We start from the raw sequence: 17134 nt of genomic DNA, 5'->3' as shown, positions 1-17134 counted from the left end.
ATATTGAAAAACAGATAACAAATAACTACAGATTGCCAAATTATAGTCAGTTTTAAAATAGCTGCCAGTAGCAAGAATGGGTACGGTGCGGCGGTACGGCTTAATTTATACGGCGTTTAAAATCTGTTGCATTAAATAGCAACATACTTTAAATGTTATAAGCAAATTAAGGTGGCTAATCGCTCTAAGTCATCAGTTCTCAATTATTAGAAGAGTTTCCACTTTCCAATGCCTACAGCCCGCAAATAAAACTAATAAAAACACTCCGTTTAACAGCTTAGTATGGTTGCTTTAATAAGTTTATCGTACTTAAATCTATACTCAAAACTAATATTATATATTTGAAGGGTTTGTTTTAGTGAATGCACTTATCTCTGAACTTACTAGTCCGAATTGATAATTTTTCTAAGGTAGGTGTAGTACAGCGGCACAGCTGCGGACGGTAAGCGTTGTGGGTTCTGTCCACAGTCGAGTTATTTTCAATTCTTCGCTCTGGTAAAAAGAGAAAATGCGGCGTTGAATTCTGATAATGGAAAACATAAATATTATTAAAGAGCATTAAATTTAATTTTTTATATAGTAAATATGACATTGCAAATATCTCGGAATTATAGTTATTGATAATTTAGCTAAATACGAATTTAAGCTAATATATAAGTAAGTAATATTATGAATGAGCCATTATTTAATTTTATTAAGGCGATTGCGGCGCAGAGGGTAGCGTATCATTGTAAGTGCAACAGTGATTTTTATTCTTCCCATCTATTTAAACTAAGTGCAGCTTGAAATTAAGTACGTCATTGAACATTGTTTCGAATTCAAAAAGAAAGTGCATAGTGTTTTAACAATAGCTTTTCTTTTCCAAACCTACTAAATAAAAAATAAAGTGTAAAGCTGAATAAAAAGAATAAATCTATTTGATACTTTTCTAATCTGATCTCTCTAATAACGTTGAGTACGGTACCACTGACAATATAAATGTATGATAACCTGACAAATTTATACATTGTCTGTGATCTTAATCATTTACTTAATCTATTACCTATACCTGTCACCCGTGTATAACATATAATTTTTTAACCTACAATTTAAGTTTATTATTTGTGAATTTTGTAAATAATTAAAATGTTTGGTGTACGCTCATCTATGTCAATGTTTCTCTCTGCGGGTCCTCAATTATGTCTTCAGCAGACCAGGGTAAACATTTAATATCCACGTACATTTACTAATTGTTTGCCTGAATAGAATTTTTACAAAAAATTGTCTTCTTGATTCATTTGTAATTTTTATTTTGTCTCTTTATAGAATACTTTTATATTAAAAAGGAAATGGCCACCACCATTGCACAAGAAAGGTGGAAGACCGTCCAAATTCAGAGCTAGACATTTTGTGTATGATCTAGTTGAGGATACAAATATTGCCAAAAGTCCAGACATGAAAGTAATTTTAAACCAATTTGTGGATGGTAAGAATATATAACAAAGAAATATTTGAGCTAGAAAACATAAATGAAGTTAAATTTCTTTGAATGTTTTTATATATTATTTAGTTTAAAAATGTATACTATTTAAATTTTGATAGATAGATAGATAAAACTCTTTATTTCATACATACAGGAAATAAAACATTTTGCAAAATAAATATAAACCAATATTGAAAACACATAAAAATAAAAAACAACACAATAAACACATTTAGCGCATAGAGGTAGTATGCAAAGGTGACCTTATCACTATTAGTGATTTGATCATTATCTAGTCTAGGAAGAGTATATAATATTTTTTTTAAATTCTAATTTAAATATAATAGTTTAATATCATTTTATAGGTGTGGGAAATGCTGGGGATATTTTAACTTTAAAACCAACAGTTGCGTATAAAAATTACCTTATGCCTGGCTTAGCTGCATACACAAATCCGCAAAATTTGGAAAAATATAAAGTAGATGAGAGTAAGCCAAAAGTAGAATCAAAATATAGTTCCCCATATGTTCAAAGGGTGAGTTCATCCTTCATAATAACAACAAACAAAATAATAGCTTATAAAACATATTTAATTATTTTATATTACTGTAATGTTTTAATATAATAATTTTAGACAATGGGATGCTTGTCTCGTCTTGTATTACAAATATCAATGAGCAAAACTCAACCATGGACACTGGAACCTTGGCATGTTAGGACAAGTTTTCGTAAAGCTGGATATGTTGTGCCTGAATATGCAATAACAATGCCACCTGTCACTATCAAAGGTCCAGATCTGAGTCTACAAGAAAAAGAATTTTATGTTACAGTTAAAGTAAGTTTTTGTTAAATTCCTTAAGATTGACATTAAGAAAAAGAAAATATGTACTGTAGTATGTATGTAGTTACTGAGATTAACATGTGTGATGGTGGCCTTATCAAAAGCAAAAAAAAAACAATTAGATACAAATAAGCTGTCTTATGTAGCCTATTAAGGCAAGCTAAGCACTTTTGCCTGGATCCAAAACACTAAAGTGATGAAGAATGAAAATGAGCAAGCTAAGCATAATTGGACTGAATTATCATAATTGGATTGAATTTGTTTGGAGACAGGCAAAAGTAGAAAATTAAATATAATGACATCAGGTTCTCTCTACCTATCTTGCTTTGTGGGATAAAATAAAAAAAAATACAAACTGTGTAAACTTTGGCTGATCAGGGAAAAAATAAAACATTGTCAAGAACATTGTCAGAAAATGCTCATCATATTGACCAATTTCTATGGAGGTGCTATATTAATATATCTTGTGAATGTCAGTTAGTCAGAACAAGAAAGATTATAATCTATAAAAGTTACTTTTGCGTAAAAGACTAAGAGACTAAAATCATATTTCTGTCTTCTGTTCCTTGTATTAATTTTTAAGTTTATAATGTATTTATTATTTTTATCTTTTGATAGATAAATAACAAAGAACAAGTCAATGTGAGATGTAGAATCCATCACTGGGCTACAGGTCTTGAGAGACTACCATGGGTAGAAGCTCATTGGAAAAAACCTCAAGAAGCTCTGATTCCAGACCAGGCTCCTATTCTAGAAAACATGCCTTTAGCTAATTAGTTAATGTGGAGTATATGTGTGAGCAGTTAGTTTAAAATATAAGAAAATATATATGTTATCTGTATTTTATTTATTTCAACCAAAAATCATTAATTGTTGCATTACTAAATTGATAACAATATTGATGCATATTTTTGAATAAATATAAAATTCTAGTAGACTTTATGGCAATGTGACATCAGATTGAACATTTTCGGAAATTTCTTCAGTATTATTAATAGTTTTTACACTATCATTTACACTTCCGGCCATATTTTCTGCGAGTCCATTGTCAGTATCTAGTACAGTTTCTGTCACTTCAGATTCATTATATTCTTGGTGTTGGCCGTATTGCTCATTTTGTGTTACTGGATATTCTTGCTGTGAATTGCTATCATACTGTTGGTTATCAATTATCTCATTTTCATAGTTGTATATAGTTTCAGGCTGTGACTGGTCAGTAATGCCAATGTTTTCTGAATTACTATATCCATAATTGTCATCACCTTCATTTTGATTATCATACGCTATATTGTTGGTATCTTGTTGTTCATAAGTATTTTCCATTTCATATTGTTGGTTTTGGTATTGTGCCACATTAGGATCTTCATAGTTATTAGCATACTGCTGTTCATAACTTGGATCATAACGTTGTGAGGACTCTTCATGTTCATTGATTTCACTAGTATAAGGTTCTTGATGAGACTCGTCATAATAAGTGTATTCCTCATTTGTATAATTTTCATTTCCTTTAGAATAAGCCTCGGGCTCATTGTTACTTTGGTTACTGATATAGTCTTCATTTTCTGTAGCATACACTACATGATCGTTGCTAATATGGTTATCCTGATTGTCTACTACTTCACCAACTTCAACATAAGATAATTCTTTACTATCCAAATGGTCTTCATCAGCTTTGTATTCTTCTGTATCATTTAAAATTATATCTTTACTATCGTGTTCTTCCTCTTTTTCTAGAGTTAATTCAGTAATACCAGTATTGGTATTATTTAATTCTTGGTTTATTTCCTCGTTTGTTATTTCATTACCTTCATAATTCTCAAAACTATTTCCGTGATGGTATGTATTGAAGTTGTCACCACCTTGAGCATCGCTAATGCGTGCTTCGTTTATTTCTCCTTCAATTTTATTCACTAAATTAATATGTTGATCTTTTTCCTGCAAATAGTCTTTAGTTTCTTTTATTTCTGTAATTTGTTCTTGTTCATTTGCTGTTGAATGTAATTCTATCAAAGTACTATCAGTTAAACTCTTTTCTTTCATTTGCTCTTTAGAGTCATATATTTCTTCATGTAATTTAGTTTCTTTTTCATAAGGTTCAACCGTTAATTTAGAATCTTTTACATTTTCAATGGTATTCTCAATATATTCGGCTTTGTTTTCAATAACATCTTGATTTTCTAAATAGATATTTAAACTTTCGTTTTTCTCTGATTGATCCATCTTTTCGCCACATAATTCATTTTTGTGTCTTTTATGTTCGTTTTTTTCATCGCTATCTGGTAAAGGATTTTCTTTATGTATTATATCGGAGGGTATATCTGTATATAACATATTATTTTCTTTATGTAAATCTGCTATTTCATTGTCGTTCGTTGTTTCTTTTTCATTTTGTTTAAGTTCATCTAGAATATGGTATTTCGTTTTCCAGTCAGTATCTGAAATATTTTTCATCGGAGAATCTGCAAAAGCTGTTTTTCTTTGAAATGTTGATTGAAGTTTAGGAATCAATATATATTTTGTACTAATTTCTTTAAATGTTAACGTTTCTTCTAAATTTTCATCGTAAGGAGATACTGAGATACTTTGATCCCTCCTAAGTTGTTTATGATTGACGCATTCTGATTTACTAATGTACGATCTTTGTGGGAAAGTATAATAATCTCTCATGGATTGTATTTTCTGAAACAAAAAACAAATATAAAGAGTGTGCCTATGTAACACATGCGTACATATCCCTAGTAGGGTGCCATTTTTCTGTTCTACAATTTCAATTTCAAAGCAATTTGGTTGCAATGCTTAATTCACTTTAAAGTAAAGAAACCTCTTAATTTACTCTTTCTTGGTGCTAGAGCGAAAAAATGTAAATACTTAGTAATAAATAATAAGTTGAGTTACAGTCACACTCTTGTGCTCTTGCGCTATTATGATCTAAATGTACCTACTTAGAATAGGTAATAAGAATACAATCAATCAATGTAAGCTACATTTAAAATAAATAACAGGTAAAAAAAGTGTAAACAATAATTTACCTGGTGGTGGACCGGTACTGAAACTGTATTAGAAAATCGCATATCTTCAAGACGTCCCAAAATAAATTCATTTCTGTCTTTTCGTTTTTTGTCCTCTTCGAGAAAAGCGTCATATTGTTTTCTTAGTGCGTTTATTTTATCAGATTTAACTCTAAAAATAAAATGTATTGCAAATAATTACAAATTTCATTGCAAGTCTTCTATTTATTTAGAGGAAGGTCCGGAAAGCGTAAGGGGACCTTTTTTACTCACGTACTTTTTCCCAGATTTTCCCATTAATTCGGAAAATTAATCAATCACAAGTACAAACGCGCGACCTAGGGAAACGTAAACATGGTAATGACAACTCGACCTTTAGTAAGGTCTGCAATTTCGCTAAGGTAACTTTCGCAAAACGCTGTGTGCGTTCACATAACGTCGAATTGAAATAATCATATAAGTAGCCTAGATATATTTTTTTTAACAAAATACATCTAGACTTTCTAGAATTGTAATAGTGAAAGTATTTTTTCCTCGATTAAGTATCTTTTTTGTACCAACATGATTATTTTACTTTTAAATATAAATACAGTGACACTTTTTAATCTTCAACACCAACTTCTTCGTTGGTTTCTTCTTCTTCTTCATCCTGGCATTAATCCCGGCTATTGCCAGGGTCTGCCTTCCTACTCACCTTACTCCATGTTCAATAATAGAAAAACTTCTACTATCTATATAAACTATTATTGAGAAGCAACGCCTATAAAAAAAACAGCTTCACGCTGTATCCCGCACATATCCTGCCTACCCAGGGAACCTAGTGTTAAGACACTCCGTTCCTTACTTACTTGAGGTGACGTTCGTACGTAATTCGAAAGCAAAAAATCGCAAATGTTTTTATCGCTCTTTTAAGCTAATAAGAGGTGTAGCTTTAATGTTCTTTTTTTTAATAAAAAAAATGTTATTTATGCGTGTATTCGAAAACCACCCTTGTTAGTAGTTCAAAAAGCATTTATATAGGGAGGGATCGTCAATTACATTTCTTTTGTGGGTAGGCTTAGTATGTAAGACACTTGCGGTATCTTTCCCCTGGTAGTACCATGTTTTCAGTAAAATGGATGCGATAAACTAAAGATTGACCTTCTATTGTATTTATATGACCTTGTCACGAACACAGTTTTACCGATTTTATATGAAGAGAAATTTATAATCTGATTAATGAGAATTTTCAAGACAATAATAGAATTGTTTAATAATAATAAATGCATTTGCTTTGTATATTTGGTTATTATACTTGGAAAGCAAGGCAAGGAATCATTAAGTTTTCTTTTTCTTCAGGATAACTGATAATGAAGAAAAAGAAAATCATTCATAACTGTTAGCCTGATGTGTCGTGTAGGTAAATGTTGTTTTTTTAACGTTTCGAGGATTTTTTTTATTTATAAAATTTCTGGGGTGGGCATGAACTAACCGCCTACACCACATTTGACGCTGTATCTCAGACTCAGCAGGGTAGACAGAAGGAACCTGGGGTTCGTTCGCTCGCCAGTTAGTTCCCCACCTCCAAATACTTAATGTAGGCATTGCGTGTTGATTGACGGAACTCAACGTCACGCTTTACCTCGACACCAGAGCGACGAAATGGAAATATAAATTTAAATAAATATTTAATTTCCTCGAGTGGGGATTGAATCATATTTTGAACCTGCATAACCGAATATTCTACACATTCTACTTTTGTCGTTGTCTATTTTCGTCTAAATTCAACTATAATTATAAATATAACTTATTTTACAAATAAATATTAGGTATAAGATTTAATATACAAATTTTAATATGTTGTTTAATGCTTACAATTGCATATATTTCGGTAAAGTTTGATTTCTCATCATCCTCAACATGGTTTATTAATTACATTATAGTCAAAAAAATCATACGTTTAGTATTATAAGATTACTATTTTTTATCTTATTTTAGATTTGCTCCTGATCGTTCTTTTATTCTTTTTGATATTCATTATTCATTAAAATAGATGTCATAATTAAGTCTCCAATAATTCACTATTATTGACAAATCTAGAACTATCTATCATTTCAAACCTATAATAAGATCTTTGTAATAGTACTAAAAGGGCTAGGCAATAAAAGCCTTTCGTAAATATATATTTTATATAAAGATATTTGATTTCATATGGCGTTCTTCATTTTCCGTTCCAATTTAAAATAGTATTTCTAAAATTTTACATGATAATTTATTCTTAAACGTACGAAAATCTTTTTAATCAAAATGTTGACGAGAACTACAAAAATATAAATAAATTCGTCGATGGTACGCAGTATGAACCATGATTTTCATACTGTACAGTACGACTTATGAGTTGTGGCAGCTGTGAAGTAAGGATTTCTGAAATTTAATGCATTGTTCGCCGGTGACAAAGAGAATATAAATAGTTAATGAGATCCGTGTCCCCTTTATTACAGTACAACCAGCAAGTTGTGGCCACCCTAAATTTAATTGTAGGTGATTGTGTAGATTTGATTTGAGATTTTTTCTTCTATTTCATTATTTTGTTCTGGAGTGAACAACGCGGAAAAGTTTAATCTGTTAAAGTTGTCTATGTTGTCATTACTGAACAAGGAACATATACTACTGAATGACAGACGTCAGTCATAGTGTTATGACTTTTATGTAGCTTTAGGTTATATTTATAATGTTACTATAATAAAGATTATATAATTACTTTATAAAATGATTTACAAATGGTGGCACAGGTTTGTTCGACGTAGAACAAAGCCAATACCTGGGGATGTAGCAGTTTTATGGAAACGACGACTTAGTTTCGCTTATGCTTTTTGCGCTTGGAATGCCTTTGGTATACTCATTTATAATTTTTATCAAGGAAAAGCCGATTGGGCCCAATATTATGGTCTTAAAACAGAAGAAGAACAAGCTATGTCTCCAGGTACGGTTTGTATATAAATAGATTAAAAATAAGTAAAAATTGCTCACTGCAATGAAATATAAACAAAAAATACTAGTACTTTGTCATTGCCGTATATTGGCTAATAAACACATATGTTACAGGTCGTGCATGGGCTAAAACATTAGGCATTAAAGATGCAAAGGTTGTTAGGATTTCAGGATTTAAAAAAGTAGATGAATATGAAATTGTTGATGGTGAGGAAGTTAGGCAAGGAAATAAGACTCAAAATGCAGAAGAATTAATTAGCCCATAATTTATTTAATGTTAGAAATTAATTAAAAAAAAATACATGTTTACATTGTTCACAATTTAAAATGTAAATATAGTGTATTATATTTATAAGATTAATAAAAATAAATACATCATAAGTCATAATTTATTATTTATTGTCTATATATAAACATTTTTCACATAAGGTATATAACATATTTTTTTTGTATAAAATACATTATTCTTAAGACAAATTAAAAATTCTGAAATTAAAATATATAATGAAACTGTTTTACATATTGTTCATAGACAAGGCACTTATTTTCAAATAAGGCATTCTTTTACATTTATTTATGTACAATTAATCTTAAATAATAATGATCACAGGTCATTAAGGCAATTTTATTTGACTTAATAATTTGAATGTGAATGACATGACTTGGCATGTCGTCTTCTTTCAAGTTCTTGGAGTAATGCAGATCTGAAAGAAAACACTTGTTAGAACAAGAAGTATAAGAGTAATTGTTATATGTACAGTATAGTTAACTTAAGCAAACATTAATTTTATGTAAATAAAAGTATAAGAAATATTACATACATAATACTTTCAAAATGAAATTATAACATCTTAATAGGAAGAACATATTTAACAGTACCTATATTGTTCATATTTCATCACAATAAGCTGTAGTTCCTGCTTATAGAGTCTGGTTAACATGTCTGAGTAACAATCAAGCTCACTTAAACGGAACATATTCCATCTCAGCTTATGGTCCAATTCTTGATCAGCTATAATAGTTTAAATTTTTTAAATATATTTCCAATTCTTTATACATTTATGTAAACAATATTATGTACATTATAGTATCTCTATGGATTTTAAGTAATAAGTTACTTACCTTTTGAATAGACAATGAGCCAATGTGGTATTTCTTCCAATAAATAAGGAGGGACCAAGGTTGGTACTAGGGGACTGACCAAGTAACACCCTCCAACTAAGCATGGATGTGCATAAGTAGTTTGATGAGTGATTTCACTGGAAAAAGATATATAAAAAACCATGTTTTGAAAAGTTGTGGATCTGGACACTGAGAGGTATAAAAGCAAAATATCTCTTGTGAGAAATATTTTGCTTTTATACCCTCTCAGTCCCACTTCTATGGCATATAAATTTATCTAGTTATCTATATTTAAGGTACATCTAGATATTATTTATATATAGATAACAATAGAATATAATTTTTAATACTATATTTGAGAATTAACTTTTAATGAAGAGAATAATACTTTTTATACTTAGAGACTTTGTAGGAGACAATCGTTTGATTGGGTGCGATTCTCTTAAAAATTGGGCAGAAAGTAAAATACCTTAACACTAGATTCCCTCTGAATACTATGCCACATAAATGCGGGATACAGCATGAAGGTAAAAGAATTTCATCATACTTAAAATAATACACTCCATGGTGAGGTGTAGACACGCGGTGCCAAGGTCGAGGCACACTCTCCAGCGGATGGGTCCAATGCGTGGTCTGCGTGTTGTGGTCCATGTAGTAGCGGCGGCCGCGCAGCGTCCTGTCCGCTGACCAGCCCGGCGGCAACGGCAGTTCACATTCATCAGATCCTGACGTTTTATTATGTTATAGTAACATTATATACATGCATATAACCTCAATGCTTGTGATTTCCTACTTGGAGAACGGTGTGAGATTATCTAATAATTTAAACACTTTTTTATTTCTCCACCTAAAAAAAAATAATTATGTAGATAAATGGCAGAAAGTACCTTGACTAGAAGATATGATATTGCCAGCATGACCCTTATTGTGATATGTGAGGGCCGGTGTACTAACATAATTTGAATATATGGGAGATGATGGACTTGCTGTTGAATAAGCTGTAAAAAGTAATAGATTATTTTGAGTAACATACATATACAAATACTATTTATATTACAATGCTATTTACTAAATAGCATTGTATTATAAAATAATTATTGTAAATTCTTTTAGCTTCACAAATCACACTGTTTCCAGCACTTAACTGGGTAGGCAGATGGTACTGGGGAACCTAGTGTTAAGACACTCCATTCCCATTAAGCTGCTTTTATTTCCCACTTTTCACCAAATCCTTGAGATATATCTGGTTGCATAGTGGAACTGAACACCATGCTCCTGTTACTAGGATGAGGAAATAAAAATATATCATTATTTTACAGTTGCACACATTTGCCCTTGCACCACAACACTCTCTATACATATCTATGTAGTGAACTCCAAAATCAGTTTTGTACAAAGACATGCATTGATGTTATTATTATGTATATCTTGATATTTAGACATACAATTAATACATTTGGTTTTCATAACAAAATATAACTTTGTAAGCATAATAAATAAAACTTATTTTTTAAATAGGTGGTAGGGCAGTAACCACTTGAAAATGTATTAGTTGTGAATTAGTCATCAATAAACACACAATGTTTTAGACATACAGGTGGAAAGCTGAGAATTCTGTGTTTAAACAGTCTCTGCCTACATTGTTATATGGGAAAAAGTACACAGACAGAAGAGAAAAACCTCACTTATTACAAATATATAATATTTTCTTATAGGCTATAAAAAATACTTACAATCTGTAACATGAGTTCTAATTGAAGAGAGAGGAGATGGAGGATGAAGCCGTGGAGTAAGGCTCAAATTTGATGATATCCTTGGCATACTTGATTCTCTTGAACTATACTGCTGTTGTTTTTGTTGTTGAACCTATATAAGAAAGTAATAATAGAAAATAGTAATGTGTGTAGTTTTCAAAGATGATTACATTACTACAAAATAGTAAATACCTGTTGTTGGTTTTGATATATAGGATCTTCTGGTTGTGTTTGTCTAAAATAACGATGGCTGGTTTGTCTACTAAAGGAATCATCAATTTCATTCAATGTTGAATGGGAAGCCTAAAAATAATGTTGTATATATGACACATAAATCAATCAATTAACTTGAATATTTGTATAAATATAACATACCAAGTTAGTGTCTAAATGAAATTGAGAGGTGAAGTTACTTGAAGTACTTGCTGTGTCACTGGCAGTAGACAAACTTGCAAATCTGCAATATAGTAAAAACTTTCTTTAGTATAAATATATGTAGTCTAATTATTTTAGGAAATAAGCAAATGGTGTTTGAAAACTTCATAAAATTATTACACCTGTTCTTAATTTCAATTATATGGTACCAAAACTCACCTATGAGCCAAATTAGGTACAGATTCACTAGGAGTATATTTTCCAGCATGACCACTCATAGTTTGGGCTTTACCAAATTTATTTTCTATGCTCTGTGTGTTTCCATCATTTGAACCAAAAGGCTGGCTGCGCGGTCTCCTGTTGTTTCCAGTAGTCCAAACATTGATGACTTAAATGAGATAGTTTGTATTAAAAATTTAAATTATTTAATGTTGTCCATTATACAGTTGAAATAAAATTGTGTATATATAAGTTTCCTTTTTAATTGTTATAAACTTACTTGGCAAATCCGGAGGAGTATCTTTTTTTACATATTTGCCCACTACTCCTTCATTAATTGCTTTTTGCCCTTTTCTAGATATCATTTTGTGTACACAACCGATTTCGTTGTTCTAGGCAAATGCACGTATGAACAATATTGTTAATTTAGACTAATATAACTGTGTAAACTTTATTTACATCTTTCAGGAAGACATTTGACTATTAAATATATTTTTATTGTTGTCTACTTGTCAAAATGAAGTTTGTTTATGACTTAATGACATTAGTAGGCTGACACGACAAGTAGTACTTTTATACTTCTTTAGCATGCAGTAGAAAGATGCACCGTAGCATAAAATATTGTCTTTGGTGTTTGGAAACGTAATTCAGCAATTTGATAATAAAATACATATTGTAAGCAGTAACATCCTCTTAGTAGAATATTATTTGACGAGTTTTATTACTAGCATCACATCAAAATAAAATAAATATCTTATTCCAGTTATTTATTGATCAAAAAATATTTTTGTGGTTAAACTAGCTATTTAAGCAAAATAAAATTTAAACATCCATGTTTGCGAATAAATCATGAGATGAGGTATTATGATGTGATGCTTTCAACTAATAATGTTAATAGACCAAGATATACCAAAAATGTCTATTTCAAGAACTAATATAGAAATTTCTCAATAAAACACTGCATCACTGCGACTGTGGCTATCGAACACTGTATCGCTCCAGCTCGATCGGCTTACGCGGCCCTAGAATTTTTATTTGTATGAAAAATACTATTAACATAGGCGAGTCTTCTCGTATCTTAAAATATACTGATTCTGCAACTCAATTATTAGTAAGTACTACAAAAGATTATTATAAATACATTTTTCTTTTATCTTCAGTATTTGTAATTTTTTATAGATTTTTTTATTTACTAATAGTCAGATATTAGATTCAACAATTTTTAAATGTAATCTAAGAGTTTCTTACCAATACTCTGTATTTAGACTCCTATCTAAACTTTCACCAAAGATGTCTGGAATAGCGGAGCCCAACGTCGCGCTTGCCTTACCCGAACGAGGAAATTAAAATAATTTTAAGCAAACGTTTTTGGTATTGGACCACCATCATCGATTAAACAGCTAGAAAATGACCCACTGACACGCCACGACAACGTTCACGACGGATGTGAAATAAAAAATGTTATAACTATTGAGATCAATACAATTAATATATAAAGATTTATTGGTATATGTTACTTCAAAATAACATCAATATTATAATTGACAAAATAACACAAACAGTTTAAATAAGCCACTATTCAAAATAATAATATTTAATAGTGATGACATTTTTATGGTAGCAATATTTGATCAAGTCTCGATTCGTGTTCTAAGCATTATTCCAAAGCAAAAAATACACCACCACATTTTGGAACTCTGTAAAGTGAAAATGAATTAAGTATTTAAAATTATAAAAAGAACAAAAAATCAACATGATACTACCTGATTAAAAATATTCATTATTCTTTAAAGCTCCATCATCGAATATTATCATAGAACATTAAATAAGCATAAAAATGCCAACAATACCTTCTACGTATAATATAAAAACCAATGCACAATTACTTTAACTACATTAACTCCCAACACTACAATATTTCATATAGAGCTACGTGTTATAAAAAATCTTATGATAATCAATCTAGATATCTGCGACAATCTACTCTGTGTTTAATATGTTTTAATAAAGTGTATTATATTATTTTCCTTATTTACAATAGATAATTTCGTTAATCATAGTAGTTTTAATCATAATAGTTTAGTTTTCAAAATATTATATATTTTGTATAAATTTAAATAATAGGCTTCTAACTACATAAGACAAAATAACTCTAAGCACTCATGCCTTGGCCTTAAAAGAAGGGAAAGTATTATCACCTGACAATAAGATGTCTTCACTCACCACGGACGATAGACGCGTCATTCCTAGACACTTTCGTAGGCAGAACTATATCATGGCACTCTCCCGAATGCAATAATTTAATATCACTTTCAGATTCTGATGTGTGATCCTCAACGTTAGTGCTTGGAGTGATGACATCCATTTCATCCGAAGTCATCTCTATCAAAGTACTGAGACGCTTAAGATTCATTGAATCATCAGATTTCACGAGCTCTTCCTCCTCAATTTTGACATCGTCAATCATAGTAGTAATATTTTCATCATTCATAACATTGGTTGAAAGAGTATTTTTATCAGTAATATCGGTATTGGCTTCTGTTGTAACCCCTTGCTGATCATTGCTGTCATTATTAATCATTATTTCTTTAACAGAATCAATATCCTCACTTAATTTTCCACTGTTATTACTTGGAGGGGATATAGATTGAATTGCATCTTCTCGTTTTAACTTTCTACGTTCACTTTTATCATATCCTAATGGATGCAAATTAGTAGAGTCCGGAGGGCTACCATCTAAAGATAAATCAATAGATGTGAGCATGCTCTCATCCCTGCTCATAAAATTGCCTGTTTCTGGAACAATGTGGATGTTTAAAATGGTTTTGTTTTTACGATTATCATTGTCACCTTCTAAAGAAGTAAATGACTGCGCATCAGAATCTATTCCGGACGTGCTAGATGTAGTTTTGTTAGTATTTAACTTGTTTCTCACTAAAAACCCTCTAACATGTGCCTGAATTATTGTAGCAGCGCTGGATATAGTGGAGGAGTCGTCGGTTGATAAAGACAAAGATTTTTCTTCATTCACCGTTTGTAACACAGTATCCATTCTGTTTATACCTAAAGTTCTTCTGTCTTTGACTTTATTAATATTTGACTCTTCCTTGTCATCCTGCAAAAAAGCCTAATAACTAAATTTTAAACAAAATACTACTAACTGCTGATTTAATTTAAATATAATTGTAAATAATCCTTGAAGTACCTTATTTTGTTTATCTCCTATTAATAAATTGACATCAATATTAGTAACATCCTCTATACTTTGTGTCTTATTTCTGAAAAGGAAAGAGCGAAACACCTTTTGTATCGTAATAGCAGCAGTCTCTAAATCCATTGAATGATTATTAATTGTATTCCGTGTGTCACTATATTCCATTTTACAACTATCATCCTTAAATTGTTTGCCATCAATTGTTTCACTGTTCTTATCTTCACTTGATTTAGTTTCTATAAAATTATCTGAATTAGAACCTACCTCACTTACATAAGAATAGTTAATTAAGTCTTGCTTTACCTTTATTAGAATCGTTGTTTTCAGGCGCAATTAAATCAGAAATAGAGTCGTTTTTAAAATTATCTGTAACATTGTCATGGTTTATTTTTTTAAGTTCCTCAGTATCATTTGCATTAACCTCTATTTTAGAACTATTTAAATAATCCATGTCACCATCTTTTACAGTATTTTTATCTTCTTCTTGATTTGTATAATCATATTCTGAATTGTCATACTTATAATTTTCCACCTCTACTTGGAACACCTTTTTATCATCTTCTCTTTTATTGATTTCTTCTGTTTTAGTTAACGCTTCAGAAAAGAATACTGTTTTATTTACAATTTTGTCCTCAATAACATTTACATTAGTTATTTCATTTATTATGTTTTCCTCTAAAATATTGATACTATTGTTATCTTTATTAATATGCATGTCTTGAGAAAGTAGATTTTCTGAGACTTGATCTAAAAACTGAGCTGACAAACTGGCCTCATTTTTATCTAGACTTTTACTAGTTATTTCTGTTAACGTTGGATTATCGCTAACAGTTTGAGATTTTAGATTTTCGTTGTCAACCGGAGCAGTCATTTCGTGTTCTTTATTATCATCTAAATCATTTTCAAGTATTTTTACGACACGTTCTTGCACATACTCCTTTACGTTCATATCTGAAACTTGTGTGGATTTTTTAAGGTAGTTTGTGTTGTTGGACATTTCTGCTAATTTCTTATCGTAATTTTTACACCGCAGAGCAGCTCTTTCTCTTACTTTCATTTTAGCCATTTCAATTTTTTGATCGATATTTGGTGTTTTTTTCGATTCTATAATAAAAAATATGTAATTACAACAGTACTAAACTAAACATTTTGTTGTATTCTATTATAATAAGAATTAGAGCAAATCGAAATTAAAGATACAAAAAAAAACACATACTGGAACCATCCCGAATTATAAGTAACTTTTTCATATGGTTAGCACAAAAAGAATATATATCGGTCGGATTGTTTTTAAGAACATCCTTAGAAAGATCTTCCATCAACTCTACTAGACCTGTAGGCATTTTGGGAGTACGAGCCTCATAAAAACATGAGCTTCGGAGATTCATCTAGAATTATAAAAAATAGAAAGATAATATTGTATACATATGTATCTATATTAAATGTGTTAAAAATTACAAAATGCGAAAAAAAATATTTACCTTAACAATTACAGCAGCACTTCAGTACCAGACCAGGCGAGTGAACAGTGAAGTAATCCTATGTTTGCACTTTGTAGCTATGGCGATGGTACCACCCGACACATCATCAGAATTATGGATTTTTTGTCAAAGTTAATACTATAGGCGCCGAACTATGTACATCAAAAGAATTTCAGTAATACTTGTGTAAAAAAAACTTCTCTTTTTTTATACTTTACATTTATTGTCTACTTCAAACTGTATTTTAAATTTTATTTCAAATAAGGTTTTAAAAAATCAAAGATATTGCGACTAATTGATTTACTTTGCTTTAGGACATTTTTAACGATGACTTGTCTCTAGATATTTTTAGGCAGTGAATGCCTCCATTTTATGCAGGAGGCACATAACTACTTTACTTAAAAGTCTGTAGTAGTGTCGAGATTTTAGAAAAAAAATAAAAGTTGTGTAAAAGCCAGGTTGCATTATAATAATATTAATATTATTCATTAATCAATATATTATGAATATTCAAAACATGTGTCAATTCTATAATATTACATCTTTCAGGTGTATGCAGTGTAAGTTTACTTACAGTGTATGTAATAAGGATAGGGACAAGGATATTTAATATATGTATATATCAGTTATGATGAATTGTGAATCGCCGACCATATTTAATTTGTTTTTATACTGTATGGATGATAAA

At 30.3% G+C, this 17134-nt stretch overlaps 5 protein-coding genes across 10 annotated transcripts; 2 read left to right on the top strand and 3 right to left on the bottom strand.

The window, feature by feature from the left end:
• Positions 1-1005: 1005 nt before the first annotated feature.
• mRpL9 (mitochondrial ribosomal protein L9) lies at positions 1006-3136 on the top strand. Its single transcript, XM_085189443.1, has 5 exons — positions 1006-1197; positions 1306-1465; positions 1828-1997; positions 2097-2297; positions 2922-3136. Exons 1-5 carry the CDS (start codon positions 1126-1128, stop codon positions 3078-3080), a joined length of 762 nt encoding a protein of 253 aa, XP_085045569.1. The 5' UTR covers positions 1006-1125; the 3' UTR covers positions 3081-3136.
• Positions 3132-5881, bottom strand: LOC146536743 (uncharacterized). 2 transcript variants are annotated; one of them, XM_085189442.1, is made up of 3 exons: positions 5585-5881; positions 5333-5483; positions 3132-4982 (listed from the first exon to the last, which is right to left on the bottom strand). In XM_085189442.1, the coding sequence occupies exons 2-3, from the start codon at positions 5372-5374 to the stop codon at positions 3243-3245; spliced, it is 1782 nt and encodes a 593-aa protein (XP_085045568.1). In that variant the 5' UTR covers positions 5375-5483; positions 5585-5881; the 3' UTR covers positions 3132-3242. The 2 variants fall into 2 exon arrangements, with proteins under 2 accessions (XP_085045568.1, XP_085045567.1); XM_085189441.1 differs by having other exon boundaries at positions 5589-5881.
• A 2082-nt stretch (positions 5882-7963) lies between these two features.
• On the top strand, positions 7964-8662 carry LOC146536742 (uncharacterized). Its single transcript, XM_085188979.1, has 2 exons — positions 7964-8273; positions 8396-8662. Exons 1-2 carry the CDS (start codon positions 8060-8062, stop codon positions 8545-8547), a joined length of 366 nt encoding a protein of 121 aa, XP_085045105.1. The 5' UTR covers positions 7964-8059; the 3' UTR covers positions 8548-8662.
• Positions 8660-12470, bottom strand: sav (scaffold protein salvador). Its single transcript, XM_085188978.1, has 10 exons — positions 12032-12470; positions 11752-11920; positions 11533-11614; positions 11350-11460; positions 11137-11269; positions 10291-10401; positions 9951-10128; positions 9404-9540; positions 9161-9293; positions 8660-8985 (listed from the first exon to the last, which is right to left on the bottom strand). Exons 1-10 carry the CDS (start codon positions 12114-12116, stop codon positions 8916-8918), a joined length of 1209 nt encoding a protein of 402 aa, XP_085045104.1. The 5' UTR covers positions 12117-12470; the 3' UTR covers positions 8660-8915.
• Positions 12471-13215: 745 nt separating this feature from the next.
• On the bottom strand, positions 13216-17034 carry LOC146536740 (uncharacterized). Of its 5 annotated transcripts, none has more exons than XR_014878181.1 (6): positions 16447-17034; positions 16182-16353; positions 15269-16069; positions 14957-15201; positions 13515-14878; positions 13216-13448 (listed from the first exon to the last, which is right to left on the bottom strand). XR_014878181.1 is itself a non-coding variant. In XM_085188975.1 (6 exons), exons 2-5 carry the CDS (start codon positions 16351-16353, stop codon positions 13967-13969), a joined length of 2130 nt encoding a protein of 709 aa, XP_085045101.1. In that variant the 5' UTR covers positions 16447-17034; the 3' UTR covers positions 13216-13448; positions 13950-13966. The 5 variants fall into 5 exon arrangements, 4 of the variants coding, with proteins under 4 accessions (XP_085045101.1, XP_085045098.1, XP_085045099.1 ...); XM_085188975.1 differs by having other exon boundaries at positions 13950-14878; XM_085188972.1 differs by having other exon boundaries at positions 13975-14878.
• Between the last annotated feature and the right edge of the window lie 100 nt (positions 17035-17134).

Source organism: Heliconius melpomene, chromosome 8, assembly GCF_056956725.1.
Source record: "Heliconius melpomene rosina isolate 202511_hmr_F chromosome 8, ASM5695672v1, whole genome shotgun sequence".
NCBI classification, from domain to species: Eukaryota; Metazoa; Arthropoda; class Insecta; order Lepidoptera; family Nymphalidae; genus Heliconius; species Heliconius melpomene.
This window is presented reverse-complemented; position numbering and strand designations above follow the sequence as displayed.